At 44.4% G+C, this 20,160-nt stretch overlaps 1 protein-coding gene and 1 long non-coding RNA gene across 2 annotated transcripts in view; one reads left to right on the forward strand and one right to left on the reverse strand.

Moving 5' to 3' along the window:
• Positions 1-105: 105 nt before the first annotated feature.
• On the reverse strand, positions 106-4,661 carry LOC148223473 (uncharacterized). The gene is made up of 2 exons (XR_015804293.1): positions 3,855-4,661; positions 106-1,640 (listed from the first exon to the last, which is right to left on the reverse strand). It is a non-coding gene; the product is annotated as an uncharacterized LOC148223473 (long non-coding RNA).
• Positions 4,662-5,139: 478 nt separating this feature from the next.
• The window catches only part of MAP4K5 (mitogen-activated protein kinase kinase kinase kinase 5), a 56,294-nt gene continuing 41,273 nt past the window's right edge, over positions 5,140-20,160 (forward strand). Inside the window, exon 1 of the mRNA XM_088166431.1 lies at positions 5,140-5,353. Within this exon, the coding sequence (XP_088022557.1) occupies positions 5,246-5,353 (108 nt within the window). The 5' untranslated portion in view covers positions 5,140-5,245. The remainder of the gene's footprint in view (positions 5,354-20,160) is intronic.

The raw sequence follows: 20,160 nt of genomic DNA on the forward strand, positions 1-20,160 counted from the left end.
TGGGCTTTGCAGCCAAAGGAATTATCTTTGCTGCTTCTGTAAACACGATTGCACACTAGGGCTGCTAGAAATACTAGAAAGTATTTCACTGTGGAGGAGACAGAATTCCAGCAGGTAATTAAATGACTTGTTTAATCAATCAGTGAAGAGGTTCTTCCTTCTGGAAGATGCTCTGTAAACCAAAGGAGCTACTTAAGAATAAAATAAATTAAAAAAAAGATAAAGAATCATCAGTCCAGGCCTGCTTTCACCTCAGTGGCTGCCTTTGCACCATCTGACTGTGATCCTCTTATTTCTCTTTATTAGGAAAAGGTTCTTTCCTCAGAGCCTGGTGGGGCTCCCCAGGGAATGATCATGTTCCCAAGGCTGCCAGAGCTCCAGGAGAGCTCTCAGGCACAGGGTGGGGTTGTTGGGGTGTCTGTGCAGGGCCAGGAGTTGAACTGGATGATCCTCAGGGTAATTCCATGATTCTACAATTTAGAGGTCAGAAAGGCAGAGGATCTCTCCTAAGCCAAACTTCCCATCTATTTCCAATACTGTTTATAATTTGTCCCCTCTCTCCTGCACTGACAGGCAGATGGTCACTATTGAGAACATCCTTCCTCACCAGCCTCTTTTTTTTTTTGTTTGCAACGTGGCTTTAGCAAGCCCAAGCCAAAATCTGTGCGTGCCAAGTTAGTTTCTAGGATTTCCCCCTGAAGATACACCTCAGCCAGGAAAAGGCTTCCAGCTCCTCTTGGCAGAACCAACCAAATCCACCTGCCTGGATGATTCAGCAGGATGCTTGCAAAATGTTCCAGCCAGGTTTGTGCACCTGGAAACGGGGGAAGCAGCCGGGTTTGCAGGCAGTGCTCTGAATTTCCCTTTTTAATGCTGTTTTTCATGGAAATGGCCACATTTTCCTGCATCCTTGTGCTGAGCAGTTGCTGTCTGGTCTCACCTCTGCCCTCCCTGTTCGTGCTCCTGGGAGGGAAGGGCATCCAGCTGGTTTCCTTCCTTTGAATGCAAAGAGCACAATCAGCTGCAAAGTCTCCTGAGATGCATCTACGTAAATGGGGTGACACAAATATAATGTATAGCCACAGTGCCCCTCTTCCTTCCGTGAAAAACAAATCCTTGCAAACAGGACTGAGCTGTGGCTTGTTTAATTCTCCTGCTCCTGCAAGGGACAAAAGGCTTTTCTCTCCCTTTTGTGTCTTTTCTCTCTTCCCAGAGCATCTCAGCACAAGCCCTGGAGAGATCCTCAGTCCACAGCAGACTGATGCTTCCTTGAGCAAGTGAATTTCCAAGCTGGATATAAGAAACATCCAACAGGCCTGGATGTCTCCTCTTTCTCTTGCCCTTGGCTGTGTTCTCTCCATCTATCTTGCCAGGACTTCTCTCTCTTTCTGCTCTTTATTTTCTTCCAGGCATTTTTTTGTACTTGTCATCACGTGCCCACATCTGCTGCCATCCCAGTTATCCCCCAAAGGGCCATTCCAGCAGTGAGAAGTTGTTCAGAATCCCACGAAATCTTCCCTATCCCTTTTATTCTAGATTCTGATAGCACAGCAGGTGAAGCAGCATGAACAGCACTGAAAGCTGCCAAAGTGATGCCAAGAAGCTTTAGAAGGTTCAGCATCCTGAACTGGACTCACAAACTTAAAAAAAAAATAAAAATAAATTTTAAATCATGGGGAAAGTGCTGCAGCAGCTATGAATGCCTTCCATGTGAGTTTGTTAGACTGTGTAAAATTATTTTAGCAGTCAGATAAAAAACTAGGGCCGAAATATTTTCACTGCTTTTAAAACCACCTTTATTATCTTGTTCAGTTAGAAATTTCTCCAGCTCTGCATCCCCCATTACCTGGTGAACCTGAGTGTCTCGTTAAAACAATCATGGCTGCTCTTCCTCCTCAGACTAGAGCACAAACAGATCACATTCTCCAAACCCACGTAATGCCTTATGTAAAACCACTTAACATTCCTTTTAAGGCTGGGACCCATTCAGATGGAAGATGCTGCATAAAAGCACATTCCTGAACACGCTGGAGCAGAAAAGCAGCGTGGTCTGGGGTGGAAAATGCAGTGTGTGCTCAGGAGTGCAGGCCTGGCAGGGCACAGGCTCCATGTCTTGCACTGAAAACTCTGCACAGCTCATCAGAATCATTAATTAAATCATTGAGGTTGGAAAAGCCCTCTAAGAGCGTTGAGCCCAGCCCTTAACCCAGCACTGCCATGGTCATCACTGACTCATGTCCCCAAGTGCCACATCCACACTGCTCTTAAAACCCTCCAGGCATGGTGACTCCAGCACTGCTCTGGGCAAACAATGCCACCCCTTCCCTGAAGAGATTTTCCCTGATATCCAACCTCAACCTCTCCTGGCACAACTTCAGTTTCCTCCATTTTCCTAATCGTGAAATGGTAGCAATAAAACAGTCCCAGTGCTGCTTTTATCTAAGGACACCTCCCAGATGTGCTTCCAGCAGGGACTGAGACCCAGTTGGGAAAGGTGGATTAAAGCTCAGAACATGAGATGGGCTCTGAGAACTCACTCTCCACCACTGGCAAGATGGGATGAGAAACAGCAACTCCAGGTGGGAAGTGAAACTTAACCCAGCAAGGTCTAAATACAGCAACTTTTGCAGTGAATTGCAGTCCCTTTGAGGCTCTGAGAGATGTTCTAGGAGGCCAAGCCTTAACACACCATCTGCCTCTGGAAAATGAAATGTCCTTTTTGCTGTGCTGTCATCTGCTTGTCAGGAGCAGCAAGTCAGCAGAGTGAAAAGCAACTCCAAACCCTCAGCTGAGGAAGGGGAAAGAAAAAGGACACAAACAGCTCCATATCGGGAGCACAGGAAGCTGATTTATGAGGGGAGAGGTAATTGCTTTGTTAAAAATCACTTGAGGAAATACAGCTCTCTGAAGGGTAAATAGATTCTTATTTGTTGGGGGTTCAGGAAAACGTAGGTATTTATGTTGGAAAGGACGTACAGGATGCAGAAGGCTTGGAGAGTACAAGGGGAAATTAAAGGGGAATCTCTTTAAGTGAGCAGCCCTGAGCTCTCCTGTCTCTGGGAGGTGGGGCAGGTTGCATTTTGCAGCCCAAACGAGCCCATAAATAAATCCCAATAAACCCAAAGGCCACTATGCAATTCCCAGGAGTCTGCACAGGAGTTGCCTTTGAGTTTAACCTAAAGCACCACAGATCCTAATGAATTCTGCCATGGAGCCTGTGGTTTGAAGGAAAATCTTATGCAATCCACACCACTCTGTCAGGTACTACATGTGGGATTTCTAAATGTAAGAGCAAGTTCAAAGCCCAGGCTCCATTTTAAACAGAGAATCAGTGCCTGGCTACATTATCATTAGACTATATTGGACCTGCCTGGGCTGTGTGGCTGCCAAAGAAGCAGAATCTGTTCTGAAATAACCAATCCTGGACACCAGAGACTCCTACATCTGGCATCCATTTGAAATTTTTTCTACCTAACCTCTGCAGATGTATTTCCTGCGCTGAGTATGTGGTAGTTTTTACGCCTAGAAAATCACACCTCCTTTCAGGCCCTAATGATTCTCCATGCAGTGAGTGCTACTGCAAAATCCAGCATTCCTCTACTCCCTATCCCCACTTTGGGGTTCTTAAATTGTTCAGCATTAATTTCAGAGATCATGGGTGAGCTTTGCCCAAAATTTCAGCTGCTTGGCTGAAAATAATTGGGAAAGGCAGCTATAAATGCTTTCCACTTTGCAGTTTCACAGAAGCTTTTTTTGACTTAGGGAGCCCAGGGAGACAAGTCCCAGCAAGTCTGAGGTAATTCTGGCGTGACTTTCATTGCACTGGCTGCCCACAAAGCTAAATGCCACAGTACCTGATTAGTCCATGAGAAGGATTACACGATGTGGCTGCAAGGCTGCAATCCAGATCAGTCCCACATCCTCCTCGTCTTCCTCCTCCTTTTCCTTCTCCTCTCGAGTTTCTCTGGAAGTATCCCAGCCCCTGGTGTGAAAGATGGAAACCTCAGCCTGGTGTTTGGTGTAAGCAATATATACGGATATATACGAACATATATGGATATGTAAGCATATCTATGGATACAAATATATATAAAATATAGGTGGTGTAGCCAAACTGGGGGCTTTCTAATTGCCTCAAACCAAGGGGTAAAGGCTGAAAGCCCTGCCTGTCCCTGCACTTCTCCCTCCACAATGAAGATCTCTTGGAACAGGGTCAGAAGAGGCACAAAGATGCTCCGAGGGCTGGAACACCTCTGCTCCAGGCTGGGAGAGCTGGGAATGTCCAAGGAGAGCTCAGAGCCCCTTGCAGAGCCTAAAGGGGCTCCAGGAGAGCTGGAGAGGGACTGGGGACAAGGGATGGAGGGACAGGGCACAGGGAATGGCTTTATGCTGGGAGAGGGAAGATTTAAGTTGGATATTGGGAAGGAATTCTTGGCGGTGAGGGTGAGGCCCTTCCCAGAGAAGCTGTGGCTACCCTTGGATCCCTGGAAATATCCCAGATCAGGTTGGATGGGGCTTGGAGCAGCCTGGCACAGTGGAAGGTGTCCCTGCCACGGCAGGGGATGGAACGAGATGAAATTTAAGCTCCCTTCCAACCCAAACCGCTGTGGCATTCCGTAAGGCCTCGGACGCGGCAGCCGCAGGGCCGCGGGGAGAGCAGAGCGCTGTAACAGCCGCCCGGCAGCGGTTCCCGGAGCGAGGCCGGGCAGGAGCGGAGCGGGGCCGAGCCTCAAGCGGGGCTGGGCCGGGCTCGGAGCGGGCGGAGAGCGGGGCCGGGCCGGGCCGGGAGCGGGGCCCGCGTTGGCCGCGCCGGGGCGCTGCGGCGGCGCGGAGCCACAGCCGGCCCGTCCCGTCCCGAGCCGAGCGAACCCGGCCCGGCTCGGCCGCGGAAGGAGAACGAGAAGGAGGAGGAGAAGGAGGAGGAGGAAAAGGAGGAGGCGGCCACCGTGCTCCCCCTCCTTCCCTCCCTCCCCGGCGGGACAAAGGGCTGCGGCGCGCAGGTAGGAGCCGGCCCGGCCTGGCCGCCCCGGCGGACGGGCCGCAGCGCCGGCGGCACCGGAGCTCCTTCCCCGCTTCCTGGTTACCCCGGGGAGCCCCGGGAGCCGCGGAGGGCGCGGCCGCTCGCCCGCCTTTGTGTGGGCCGGCCCGAGCCCCCCTGAGCCGCCGTTGCCGCCGCAGGAGCCATGGGCCGGGGGCCGCCGCGCTAGGGGAGCATCCCGGGGCCGGCGGGGACGCGGCGCTGGACATGGAGCCGGCGGCGCGGGCCAGCGGGGATATCCTGAGGCGGAACCCGCAGCAGGACTACGAGCTGATCCAGCGGGTGGGGAGCGGCACCTACGGCGACGTGTACAAGGTGAGCGGCGGGGGGGCCGCCTGTGGCAGAGCCGGAGGATTCCCTCTTGTGTGCAAAAGGATTGACTGTGAGGGAGGTGAGGCCCTGAGAGGAGCTGGCCCCTGGATCTCTGGAAGTGTGCAAGGCTTGGAGCACTCTGGGATAGATGAACGTTTCCCTGTTCAATGCAAGGGGTTTGACTGAATGAGATCTTTAGGGTTCTTTCCCACCCAAACCATTGTGGGATGTGTGCTTGCAGCGCCAGGGAAGGCTCTCTGTCCCCGCTGCCCTTCCTGGCGGTTTGAATTGGGGAATATCGCAGGCGATACTCCCCACGTTACTGCCCCAGGAGGTAGAGGATCTCTCTTGGCTGTACCTGTTTGCAGAACGCATCCAGTTAAAGCACCTGATTAAAAGGGTGCCACTTTATCCCCGAGGTTAATAATAGCCCGTGAAAAGCAGAAGCAGATTAAAGCTCTTCAGGAGCTGGAACGGAGCTGCAGCACGGGGCAGAGTTAGTGCAGCACATCAAGTAGATGCTCTTGGAATGGTGCATACAAAGAGTGACCCCGTCCATGGAACTGGGTGATCTTTAGGTCTCTTCTAAGCCAAACCATTGTGAGATTCTGTAATTTCGTATTGGTGCTCACATCACCAGAACTGTGGGGAGCAGGAGGTGCAGGCAGTGGTGTGTTCTTCTCACATGAGCCCTGTCCTCAAACATCGGGGATGTTCCTCAACCACCAGGGATGTTCCTCATACCTCAGCAGCTTTTAGGGCTGGGTGAATTATAAAGAAAGCCTTAAAGTTTTCAGCCTGCACTTGGCAATGTGCGTGTTCAGCTGCACGGGCAGGGAGGCTGTGGGATGTTTTCCTTTGTAGTGCTGTTGAGTGTGTTTTAAAATAGACCTGACACAGCCAAGCGTGCAAGGGAAGGTGTGTTACTGTGCCACATGAAAGGCAGCAGTAATTACTCCTGCTGGGGGAGGGCTCTTTGCTAATGCTCAAATTGAAGTTTTATAGATGGATCCTGTTCCCACCACCCCTTTGAAATGGTTACTTATGACCTTAGGGAGTTATTTTTAAAAGTTTTCGTGGTGCATATTTATCTTCCTCTTTTATTTTTTTTTTTTCTCCTACAGTGCTGCGCACAGATCAGTCACTAACTTCTTTCCTAGGGATTCTAGCACTAAATCCTTTAAAAGAACTTTTCAGCTTTCATAAATCTGGAACTTGGCATACCTTGAGCTGCTTTGTTTGTGTGTGCCTGCCCAGTGCAGGGCAGCATGACAAGAAATAACCAGGCAGCACGACAAGAAATAACTAGTTGCGTTGCAGGGAAGTGTTTTTGTGTCATCTCTTTGTGGAAAAAGAAATATTCTGCTTCTCATTATCCTGGTAATTAGTGGAGAGCTGTGCTGACATGTCATCCAGCTTCCGGTTCCGGAGCTGGGTTGGATGCATGGCTCTGCTCTGTGCCATGTAAACACATCCATCCCCTTTTAAACAAAAAAAAAAAAAAAACAAAACCAAAAAACCACAGCCCTCTGTCCCCCTCCTCCACTCTCTGGGTTATGAAAAATGCGCCTTCTACTCCTGAAACGGTTTCAGATAAGGAGCAAACCCAAACTTTTCTCCTCGTGCAGCCTGGTAAATTTAAATCAAAGTTTTTTTGGCAGCCGTTGCAGGCGTTGTTATGAGTCCGAACCGAGTATAAAGTTAATGAGTTTAAAGTAGTTGGAGAGGCTGCATTTGTTTCTAGGTCATTGGTTTGCTCTTTGTTTTTGTAAAGGCCTGCAACAGGAACTGTATCAAGGGAATACTGAATCAGATGGCACTGCCTCTTATGACAAATATGCACAAGCAAACTCATTTTTTAAAGGCATTGATGTTATGATAATTTTAAAAGTAAGGTAAACCTTTTTTTTTCTTGAAAGGACTTAACGTATAAACATTGTACTTTTATTTTTCATAGTCCCTGGTAAGTCTCAGTGCACATGGCACATCTTGTGCTCGCTGAGGGCTGTCGGAAGTGTTTATGAAATGCATTTATTAGTGAATATCCAAGTGTTCTTATGTTGCAGAGCTCGGGGAGGGTTTGCTAAAGAGTGCTCTTAAATTAAAATGGAATTTTCCCCTCACCTCTTCAAGTGGTTTCTCTGCTCCTTCACTAATAATGAGTCACCAGCGTCTCCAGCACAGTTGTTTTTGGGATGTCTGAGCCAGGCAGCCTCTCTGATTGTGGGACATCTGCCTCTTCCTCAGATGCTTTTTGGTGATGGTGGTTAATGCTTTAAATTCTTCATGGGGCATTTGGTAGCTTTTAGAGTAATTGGCTCTTTTTTGGATGGTGAAGGTGGAGGTTAAGCAAATATTTATCTTCACTATTAAGTTACAGAAGAATATTTAAGGCTTTCCCAAAATTCTCCTGCCCACTTTGCTTTGTGTTACTACCATGAAAGCTTTAAACAAAAAAAAGCTTATTTTTTTTCTTAGTGTTTGTGGGGTTTATTTCTCTTGTCTGTCACATGGCACACAATGGTTGATTGTAGGATTGCTCCTAAGTGCTGGATTGTTGATGTTGTTTTAATATCTTTTTTCCCCAAAATGCATTTCAGAGCTGGGGAGAAACCATCTGTAAATAAACTCTTGTCTATTCACAGCCTGTGTAAATAGATCCAAGTTTGGGTCTAGCAGTCTTGGAAGTAATTTCCATTACAATCCTGACTTGCTAGTTGTCTCAACTAACCCGTGGTGGGAAAGCTTTTTTCTTTTTAATGGAGGGTATTAACATTAAACCAGTTCTGATCCATTGGAATAATTTATACCCCACAACATTGCACTGAGATATCTTGAATTACTGACTTATGAAAGAGGTTGAAATAACAAAGATGAGAACTGGAACTTAGTAATGTGCTGTTTTAAAAAATAGTATTTTTATGTCCCCAGTGTCTCTCAAATCTAATCTGGCTTTCCTGGAAAGGTCTTCCCACTGTAGTCATAAAAATGAATATCTCAAAGCAGTGTTTAAAAATGACAAATTTGTTCTGCTTGCATTCAGAAATTCTGAAATGCATCTGTTTCATGCTGAAATAGATGTTGTGTGTGTGTGTGGTCAATGAAGAAACACACATTTGACTGGGGTCTTGGAACAGAAAATTCATAAAAGCTGCTGGAGACTGTAAATGGAATTTAACCTCCAGCAGTAGGAAGTGGCTGCTCAGATCCCATCCCAGGTAAATTCCCAGTGTGGTTAGATGTTCCCCAGGATGAGTTTTCACACCAGCATGACCTGTGAATGAACCTGCAGCTTTTCAGTAGGGCTTTGTAGTCCTAATTTGTTTAAGGCTGGTTTGATAGCAAGGTCACACCATCAGCTGTATAATCACACGTTCCTGCAGTCCATGGTATTTTCTGGAAGTACTTGGAATAGCATAAGACTGGCTTGTTTTGCTTAACTTGTGGAATTTGGTTGCATCAGAACATCCAGTCATTTGCTTGTGTGTAATTGTGGATTCTTGGTGTCCTCAAGGGACTTTGGAAAACAGGAGTTGTATTCAGGGATAATTCACTGCTGCTCATCCTTCCTGAGATTTCCTGGATGGATTTTTTTTTTTTTTTTATTGGAGTGTTTATTAATGGCTCTGAAGGAGTTTTATTGGATTTAGGGGAAATATTCAAGTGTCCAAGGCCAGGTTGGATGAGGCTTGGAGCAGCCTGGGGCAGTGGAGGGTGAAGTGGAAATGGGGTGGAATGGGATGGGATTTAAGCTCCCTTCCAACCCCAACCATTCCCAAGGCTCAGCTTTTTGTGTTTTTCATTCCAAGTGACCCAAACAGAGTTTTAACTGATCCTTGCTTGTGCAGAGGGGAACAAAAGGGCGGTTGATGTAAATGGATGTAAATTCATCCTTGTTGAATGCTGTTGTTTGGCAGCTGAGCTGGGAGCCCGTGGATGTGCCGGGATGTCTGTGCTCCCCGATGATCAAACATGACCTTGTGCAGCAATTCTAAAGCTGGCTTGTTTGGGCTTTTCCAAGCTGGATTGTGAGCAGTGCCACAGTGGCTTTCTTGAAAAGTAAGCACAAGGGACAAGGAATGCACCAAATTCATGGCAGAAACTGCCTGTAAACAAGAGCATTTTTATTGAGTATCATGAAAATTTCATTCTTTTTGGAGTCACCTGCTCAGTCTCTCTTCTCTTGGGGTTATTATCATTATTTTTTAATCTTCTGCACCAAATAAAGGCATCAACTTAGAAGAAACCTTTAGTGTTTTGCCACTGATAGCTGCTGGAAAATAGTGAGCAATGAAATTGGATTGTGGCACACACAGACTCTTTGCTCAAATGCAATTTAAAACAAACAACAAAAAGATTTGTTTTCCTTTCTTTGTGTTTTTGTTTGTTTTGTTTTGTTTTTTTAAGTTGCTGTAAAATTGTGACTCTCTCCAGTTTGAATCAGGCTTCAACCCTGCTTGTGTGGTCACTGCCTTGTTCTCAGACCTCTGGATTCTAATTCCTGGCACAGCCAAAGGCTATTGAGAACCTGGATTTGATGTTTAGAAAATAATTCTCAATGTCATTCTAATCTCTCAGATAATGAACATTTATCAGTTGAAGTGTTTTACTGCTTAAGTCAACAGGTTAAGAAAAGAGCATTAAAGCTTTTTATTTTTTGATACCAGAGAACAGTTATGGCTGTGACAGCTTTTAATCACATATTCCCAACTTCACACAAATATATTTTGGCAGCTGCAGACCAATAGGGTTTGGCCATCCCTGACTCAGCACTTCTGTCCCTGGTGAATATACTTTGCTTGCCCATATAAATGACCATAAAACATCTGTCCTATGGGGGATTGCACTTTCCCTCTGCACATCAAAGCCCTTTGGTCAGCACTGTTTGCTGTAGTCATGCCTGAACTCTTATGTGCTTTTTTTCCATAGGAATGGTGTCTGGAATGACATCAAACCAATGCTCTTGAGTTTTTTCTTACTGCTGTGGAGTTCCTCTTCTGGGGAATGGCATGCTTTTCTTTTGGGATGCAGTCAGGAGGATTTCTACTTTTGAGAATTAAGATGCTCCGTGGCTTGTTGACACCCTGTGTGAGGATATTCAGGAGTGGAGGGTGGAAACCTTTGGGTTTCCATTTGAAATACTTGTAATAGTTTTTCTTATTAAGGATTTGGTCTTTGATGTGGGATGTTCCAAGCTGTTTGGCTTTAAATATTATATCCTGTCACTCATGTTTCTGTTAATCAGGAACTGTAGTGACAGGACGAGGAATAGTGGGTTCAAAGTGAAAGAAGGGAAATTAAAGCTGGATATACAGAAGGAATTCCTGGCTGGGAGGGTGGTGAGGACCTGGCACAGGGTGCCCAGAGAAGCTGTGGCTGCCCTTGGATCCCTGGAAATGTCCAAGGCCAGGTTGGAGCAATCTAGGATAGTGGAAAGTGCCCCTGCCCGTGCAGGGATGGAACTGGATGATCTTTAATGTCCTTTCCAACCCAAACCATTCTGGAATTCTATGTTTTCTGTTAATGGGAAGTTACATGGTGGGAGTAGTGTTTCCCCTATGGTTATTTCTCCCTGTCTCTTACTTTGAGGAGCAGGCAGTCTCCAAAATCTTTAAAATAAAACCTAATTTTTTCTCAATGTGAGACATCCATTAAGAGGAAGCAAACAGTGCAGTTCACACACCACCACCCACCCCCCAACAGCAGAGACCTGAGAGGGAAGAGCAGATCAAAGATCAGAACATTTGCCTGCCAGGATCTCCTTCCTCTCTGTCTCCAGAAGATGCACGGGTCCTTTTCATCGCCAACATTTGGATAAACCTGGAAAGCTTCCAGGATTTCTGGGATGAGTGGCTGAGCCCCAGTTGTGTCAGAGTAGGAGCTCACAGACCATCCCTGTCAGAGGGAGCAGCTCTTCCTGTCTGTGAGGAGTTTGGCAGCTGTCCATCCTCATCCCAGCTGCACAAACAACCTTTCCTGCTACCTTGGCTGTTTGGCACCTGCTGCTGGGACTGAGGAGGACAGGCAGCATCAGCCCGAGGTGATTGCAGTTCACAGGGACACCTCCATATTCATGAAGTTGTTCTTCAGCTCGAGGCGATCTCCGTGCCTTGTGCTGGAGATTGCCAAGGCTTTGCACAAGGACAGGGGGGTGATAAGATAAAAGGGAATGGCTTCACACGGACACAGGGCAGGGTTAGATGGGATATTAGGATTAAATTCTTGGCTGGGAGGGTGGGGAGGACCTGGCACAGGGTGCCCAGAGCAGCTGTGGCTGTCCCTGGATCCCTGGAAGTGTCCAAGGCCAGGTTGGACACTGGGGCTGGGAGCACCCTGGGATAGTGGAAGGGACCCCTGAGGGTGAAATGAAATGACCTTTAAAGGTCCCTCCCCACCCAGAACATTCTGAGATTCTGTGTTACCAACTGTGCTGCACTTTAAAATGGGAGTGAGCCTGGAAATCAGTCCCTACCCCTGGAAATGTCCAAGGGGCTTGGAGCAGCCTGGGATAGTGAAGCTGTCCCTGGTTGTTAATAGGTTGTTAAATTCCCTTCCATCCCAAACCATTCTGGAATTCTGTGACTCTCTCACACTTTGCCATTTCATTAGGTTTTTGGATTTTAAATTTTCCAGAGAAGCTGGAAGAGTTCTTTCCCAGTTTCTGAAGGATTTCTACAGTAAGAGCACTCAGCAAGGTTTGGTGGACGTAGCCACCTTTGATTTGGGGAATTATGCTGGTCCCAAATCCGTTCTGGTTTTCCAGTAAAAAAAAATCACATATGGAGGCTGGATAAACTCTTCCTTCCTAGATGGACAAAAATTGGACATGGAGAGGTTTCTGTTCTGCTCTTCAGCTTTCTGAATTCTTTCACCCAAGTGTTGAAGTGATTCATTTCATCCAGCACAATGTCTGCATGGCCTTCCTGAGCCAAAACTTACCTTTTTCCATGATGGATGGAAAACTCAGTGTGGAAAAGCTGCAGCCTGATCATGTCTTTGAAGCTCTTGAGTGAAAGAGCACATGGGAGGGTGAGCAACAGAATTCCTTCCAGGATTGTCCTCTGCCAGCACTTTTCCCTAATCCCTTATCTTGTGTTTCTACTGACTTCTATTCCCCTAAAGATAATAAAAATATTATACAAATATAGTCATGGATACACTCAGAACACCCCAGTCCAGATGTCCAAAACTGCTGCATTTACTGATCCTTCAAAATGGCATCTTTAATGCCAGATTTAATATCTTGGCACATTGGAATTACTCCTCCCCCAAGTGTATTTTTGTGTCTTCTCTATGAATATAGTGTCTAGGAGGTTCATGTTTTCATAGAGATGAGGAAGATTTGACTGGAGAAAGAATGTCTGAAAAAAAGAAAGCTGAATGAACCATATTTTCAGCTCAGTGTGAAAAAGCTGGATTTGTAGAGTGTTTGAAATGTGAATTTTGAGACATTCCAGAAAGGCAAGTGCTGGCTTTTTTTTTTTTTTTTTTTTTTTGGAGTGAAGAAGTTATTGCAGGGGGACTCTGTTGTCTTATTGATAAGAAATCATTGCTAAGGTTTTGGGGTTTTTTTTTAGTAGCTTTGTCTTGTGCAGCATTAAAGGCATAACTTCTTACATTTGAAGGGATGGTTTACCCCAAAAAAGCTGTATTTTGTCCTCAGCTGTATTTTTTTTCTCAGCTGTGTGTGTGGTTCTTTGCTAATCGTTGTTGTTCAAGCAATAAAAAATTGAATTCTGTTTGCCTTAACTTGCTGTTTAATGTACAGACACGCAAGATCAGAGTTGAATTATAAACATCAGGCCAAAGATATTTGGGGGATTTAGTCATTAATCCCAAGGGAAGATAAGTGGTAAAGTCTCTTGTACAGACACAGAGATGTAAACATGGTAGGTAAAAAGAATCAAGGTGGGGCCGTACCATCTTTTATGGATGGATTTTTTTCTTGATGAAACGAAAAGAATTAAAATTTGACAGCAGTGCCTGATGGGTGCTCGTTGCTCTCAGTCATGGAACAGCTTCAGGTATTTTTTGGTTTATTTATGAGGGGTTGGGAAACAACAGCAGCTGAAATTTTGAAGCATTTGGAGTACAGTGAGTAAAAGAGAGAGTGATGTGTTCCTTGTAAATATTCACAGCCCAGACCCCAGACAGTCGCCAGGATGAGCAGTTTCTGATAAAACCATTTCGTTTTCTCAGGCATGGGTGTGATGAAATTTAAAGCACTGGTTGAGCTCTGATCCTCTGCTCCTTGGTTAATTATGAAGAGGTAGGAATAAATTCTGGATTAACACAGAGCCTTCTAAACTTTGCCAAACAGTTCCTGTCCTGAGGTCTTGGCTCACAGAATCAAAGAGGACAAAGGGATTTCTGAGGATGGATTAGGAGATCTCAGTTTTTGGTTTCATGATCCATCAAGGAACCGCCTGTCCAAGGCACATGAACGCGGATTTTTCCTTTTTCTCATTCCGTGGGTGTTGAGGTTTGTGTAAATCCTGCAGTGGGATGTCTTGAGTACAGACTGAGTGTGCTGGCTCCAGGCAGCTCCACGAGGGATGGAGGAGGAGGAGGAGGAGGATGGGCTGTGGCTTTGCTCCGTGGAATCATTCTGTGAAATTCCCCATCCCTGGAACTCTTCAAGGCCAGGTTGGACAGAGCTTGGAGCAACCTTGCAGTGAAAGTGTCCCTGCCTGCAGCAGGAGGGTGTTTGGGTGTTCCAACCCAAACCATTCCATCACTTTTTTTAAATAACTTTTCCCCCCGTGCTTTGTTGTGCTTCCTCGAGCAGGAGCTGAGGGAGAATTTTGGGAACAGGGAAGCAGCCAGGCTGTGCAGAGTCTGTACCACGATTTCCTCTGGCTCTCTCCAGCACATTCCTCAGTGGTGTCTGGCTCTTGCATGGAAAATGCACACAGCTGCTGCAGGGAGAGCTTTGCATTCCTTGGGGATGGGAGCAGTGGGGAGAGCAAAGTATCCAGAATTTCCTGGGATGGAGAGATGGGACTTGAGAACTCGCCGTGAATCCAGCAAATTTAAAACCCTACGCAAAAAATAAAATCTATATAGACAAGAGAAATGATGCAAGGTGGAAAATGTTCATAAGTGTGTTAAAATTGTAAAAAATTTCATTTAAAATTCCACTTCAATCATCAGGCCCAATTTACCAGAATGCTCTAATTATGTAATAACACATTTTACTGGAGCAGCAGGGTTTTGGTTCAGCTTTCAAAGTAAAGTGAGGAAGTCACTGGCCAAGTGCTTGAAATCAGGTGACTGAAGTGAAACTCAGTGCTTGATCACTGTAGATGAAATTGTAGAAAAAGATTCTTATTTTCTTGAAAAAGAGTCTGGTTTTCAGGTGACATCATTTACTTGAGTTAATAGGTTAAAATTAAGAGGACAATAATAATAAAAAAATCAAACCATTTTTTTTTCCTCTGTTCTGGCTAAAAATAAAGTGTGAGAGGATGAGATAACTTGCACGATTTTGAGTTATCATCTGTAATGAAATGGCAGCATATTTCCTCTTTACTTCATCAGCAAAAGTGCAAACCATATTTTATCTGTAACCTTTCTCATGTACCAGCACATTCAGAACTTTAATTTTTCCTCACTAAAAAACCTACTGAAATGTCATTTCTGTTTATTCCAACAGAATTCCACGTTCTGATTTTGAATTTTCTCCTGAATTAGAAATATTGCTGATCACGATTTCATCAAAATGAAGACTGTAAATAAATGCTGGGGTTTATTTTAGTAGGAACAGCTGTCCCAGTATCAGAAAAAAAAAACATCAAATCTTACCCATCTCCCACCCCAAGGAGGTGGACAATTGATACAGGCCAGATGCAAAGCAAAACTTAATTGTAGTACAGAAAAATAATCTTCCAGCTCCTATTTTTAGCTATTTTTCCTTTAACTTCTTCAATCACATAACTTCTTTATTAATTCTGTTCTGGTCACTGGTTTATTTAACAATAAAGAGCAAAACACTGACCTTCAGTTTTCTTCAGCAAGGCAAATTTATGCCTTGCTCCTTTTAATTTTGTGAGTTCATCTCTGAAGAAAATTTGAAGGAGGTGATTATTGAACAGCTTTGTTGGAGGTAGATTTTTCTACTTAAATCTACATTTTCCACCTGAATCCCTCTAGATTCCATCAGATAAATTATGATAAGGAAAAGGAGTTGATATGGAGTTTTACCTTTGATATGGAGAGTTTGATGTAACAGTTGCAATCTCAAAATTCCATTTTTTTCACTTTAAATGCCAGTGGAGGCTCCCCAGTTTTGCCTTTCTGAGGAGAGACATCTAACTGTGTGTTAGCTCATATTTACAAAGCACTAAAAAATAAAAAAATACCTTTTTCTTTGGTAAATAAGCAAATGATGGTCTTATATTCTTCAGGTTTTAATTATAAAAAAACAACCCATCTTCTCCTTCAGAAATTTGTTTTCTCACTGCTTGGAAAGCCTTTTTTTTTCCTTTTTTTTTTTTTTTTCTGTCAGTGAAAAGTAGACACAGATATTTTCTTCCAAATATTTGGTTGTCACATCTCTTAGTTCTTTCATCTCTAAGGCATAAATAAATTCCCCTGCAGCTGATGAAATGTAAAATCTTTTAGTGTTATTTGGGTTTGTACTCCATCCTACTGTGAGAGGTTTTTTTGCTGTCATGGTCTATGCATTCAACATAGGAATACAATAAAATTGTTTTTACATTTATTCTCCTCATCTTCTGGTGAATAAATCCTTTTAAAATCCATCTTGGTTCGTAGTTTAATGTATTTGAAGGTATATTTTCTTTTTTTTTTTTTTTCCTCTTTTCTTTTCCCTGTTTTATACCCTGGCCTTTAAAGCTGTTGGGCATCTGTTCATTTTTAAGTATATCAGCAGCTCCATGGGCATTCTTTGGTTTTCATGATCTCATGTCCAAAAATGTTTATATTCCTCAGGAAAATGAATTATTTCTAGTAGCTTTTCAAACCACTGTAATGCACACAGTTGTAACTTGAAAAACTTCTTTTCTGGTTTGTTTTTTTTCTCCAGCTGAATCAAAACTGGGGCCTTTTAATTTTTTTTATTTTTTTTCTCATGTGGTATTTGTTTATATCTTTTGTGCTGCATTAGTTGATAAATAGTACTTTTGTGGTCAGGATCTGTTTCTAGCTTTAGCTTTTCAGTTTTAGAAGGATGATGCCAAATATTTTGCAAAGGATGATCTGCCAAGAAAATTTCATAGGAGAATAACCAACCTCTGCTTGGAAGCACATAGCTGACTTCTTTTGTTATTTTTTTTCCCCCTAAATAAATGTTAAGATGTGCATTGATCTTTGCTTTATAATTGTTACCTTTATTGCCACAGGTCTTTGTACTTCGGGGATGAGAATGAAATGGTTTTTGTCCTTCAATAATTCTCACCAGGGATGAGAATTAAATGTTTTTAGTGTCTGCAGAGATCTGCAAAACCCCTCTGCTTATACAAATCCTCAATCTGGTTTTCTGGAGAATAAAGGGAGTTGGCCTCACATCATTAATGAGCTGTTAATCCCTTATTGCTTGACTTAATTGGCCTTGAGTAAGAAAGTGTCAGAAATCTCTGAGTGAAAGGTAGATTCTCCTCCTCCCAGTTTTCTCTGCCAGAGATAAACTATCTACATTTCACCAATTGCCAGCAAAAGTAAATATATTTAAACCTTATTTGCATTATAACTGTGGTCAGGGGTGCCAGTGGTAGATCTGAGATTCAGGTTTTAATGTGGAATTTCTTTAAATCCTGGCATTTCTCTGAATTCTGGGTTCTGTCCTTTCAACAGGAGAAGATGTAAATGTGGAAATAGGGAGTGACAGCTGGGAATTTTTCATCCAGCCTCGTGCTGCTGCATGTTCTGAGTGAGGGATGAGGACTGGCAGAATCCATCTGGAGAGCACCCACAAAATCAATATTTGTCCTTGTACAATATTCAGCTCAGAGATCCAAAGTGATGGCTCTGTTGCAACTACAGAATAAACCAGTAAAATTAGCGTGGAAATCTTGATTTTTGGGTTTATCCCAAATAAACATTGACTGCTGGTTGTAAGATACCATTCTCTTTTAGTGTCTTGAATCTATAAAATCTCTCTTTGGGAAATAGTTTCTGAAAGCCTCTGTGCCTTCCATGATAAAGGAGTCTGGTACTGCTCTCCATGTGCAAAAATCCAGCTGGAAAATTACAGGGGGAACAATTGCCTCTGCATCTTTCTGCTTCCTGAAAGACAAAGAGCCCTGAAAATGAGGAATGGTGCTCAGGTGGTTTTTTTTTTTTCAGACATCTGTCCCAGGTGTGAGCACACCTGCAGTGAGGAGTGGGGTGTCCCCATGGGCAGGGACAGCTGCAGCACCTGGAGTGAGGAAAGGCTGTGAGAGATTTGGGGTTGTTCAGCCTGGAGAAAAGAAGCATCGAGGTGACTTCACTGTGGACTTTCAGGACCTGAAGGAGCCAACAAAAAAAGATGGAGAGACTTTGAGCAAAGGCTTGGAGTGACAGGACACAGGGAATGGATTCCCAATGCCAGAGGGCAGGGATGGGTGGGATATTGGGATGAAATTGTTGCCTCTGAGTTCTCCCAGAGGAGCTGAGGCTGTCCCTGGATCCCTGGAAGTGTCCAAGGCCAGGTTGGATGGGATTTGGAGCACTCTGGGACAGTGGAAGGTGTCCCTGCCATGGCAGGGGTGGAACTGAACAATCTTTAAGGTCCTTTCCAACCCAAACCATTCTGGGATTTTGTGATTTTGTGGCAGTTGTTTCTATTTGGCACAAATCAGCCTGTCCAGTAAGACTGGCATTAACATTTGCCAGAGTTGTCCAATTTTGGGGTTCTCCTAAGCTTTCCTCCTTTGTTCCTTTCACATTTTTAATCCATCCACAGATCTTCAGAGGTGAAAGAATATGTTCAGCATCTGTTACAGAAACACTCTCAGCACCAAGCAGGAAGGATTTATCCATTTTCATACTTTCTTTAGGTTTTCTTGGGATGGGGTTGTGGGGAATTTTAACTTGATTTTGCTTATTTTGTCATATATCAAAGAAGAGTTTAAACCCCCAAACCTAGAACTGCATCTGTGTGGGTTTGGTACAGGCACCATGCAGGGGAGTAGAATCCATGGATTGTTGGAGGCCATTCCTAGGAGTCTTCTGAGGATGCTTTTGGGTGTGCTGGTCCTGGGAGAGGAACCAACACACTCTACTCTCTCCAAAACTGGGAAGCAGTAGTGGGTGTATATAAAATAATAAAAGATATTTTTGGCTGGAGCCAGGGCAGGTGATTCTTCCCCTTGACACCATCCTGACACCAAGGTTTGGGTCTTCTCTGAGCTTCACTCTGGCCTCTCTGCTTGGGTTAAACTGCAGATTTTCAAAGATATCTTTTTGAGAGCTTTTTGAGGGTTTGGTTTCTTTTACAAAAGTACTTTCTTATTGCACAGCACTGCAAAAAGCTGTGGTGTGAAGGATGGCAACTTGAAGCTCACACAGTGCAGAATTAACTCCTGTTGCTGTTAATCTGGGTTTTCTGGTTTCAACTGACATTTTAGGATTCCTCAGCTCTACACTTGGGGTGTTAAACTGATAAAGAGATTGTGTTTGAGCAGAGCAGACATCTCATTTCCAGTCATTAAGAGTCTGTTGCTGATACTTGGTTTTTTCCAGCTCTAGTTCCAAAACATTTTTTAAATCTGTCAGATTTATGTAAAGCACAAGTGTAAGCAAAATCATGTAGTTAATTGTAATAAACACTAGGAACATTTATTTAAAGTTCTGCATTAGGACATAATTCTGATTCTGTTAGAGTCCAGCAGATCACCATCCATTAAGAATTCCCTGTTTTCATGGTTTTAGGGCAGCCCATAAAATGAGAGACATTTCTTTGGCTCACTTCAGGTAGATGAGAGCTCTTGACAGTGGAGATGTGAATTCAGACACACAGGAAGGTGAATTCAAGGCTCTGTTTGATGATGCAGTGTAAGATATGGAAAGAAAAACGCAGCAGAATGGGAATTTCCAAAGCACACAGAGCAGGTTGGGAATTCCAAAGTGTAAGGGGTCAGAAACTGGAAGCAGAGGAGCTTGTGTTTCACTCTCAGGGCAGGAGGTCAGACACCTTTTGAAGGGATATTCAGTGACTGGGGACAAGAAGGCAGCACTTGAGGCAGCACAACATCGTGGGCAGTGGTGAGTGAAGCTTGGCAAGGGGTGAATAAACTGGGGAGGGAGGCAGGGAGGGGAGAGCTGCAATTCTGATTCAATGAAATGAAGACACGCTCCAACAAACAGCTCCTCTGCTGAATGGAGCTCTTGATCCAAGGCTGGACATGAGGCAGTGATGTTAAGGAGAGGATTTCACCGTGGAAATTGAAAATACTAATTTGGAGCCTGTGAGAGGGATATTGCTGAATGAATCTTGCTTTTCTCTTCCACGGTGGGTAGGAGAAGGTGACAGGAAGAGGACACTGAGCACAGATTGAAATGTCCAAGGTTCCCCCATTTTTAACCATCTCACGTGGCTCAGCACTGTGGACCCCCTGGGCTGGAACTGTTTGGCCTGCACTCTTGAAAACAAATAAAACACGAGTGCAGAGTGCATAACTGGTTCTGAAACCAGTTCTCTGTGTTATTTCTGGTCATTGGCTACAGCAGTGACCTGCCCAGAGTGTGTTTTCTCAGGTGTGCTCTTTGGGTGTGTGGTGGGAAGTGTCACACACAGGGATTGCCACGGGGCTCACTTGGCTTCCATTGTCCCACTGCAGCTGTTTGGGAAGAAAGTCAATTCTCAG

Source organism: Sturnus vulgaris, chromosome 6, assembly GCF_052056855.1.
Source record: "Sturnus vulgaris isolate bStuVul1 chromosome 6, bStuVul1.hap1, whole genome shotgun sequence".
Taxonomy (NCBI): Eukaryota; Metazoa; Chordata; class Aves; order Passeriformes; family Sturnidae; genus Sturnus; species Sturnus vulgaris.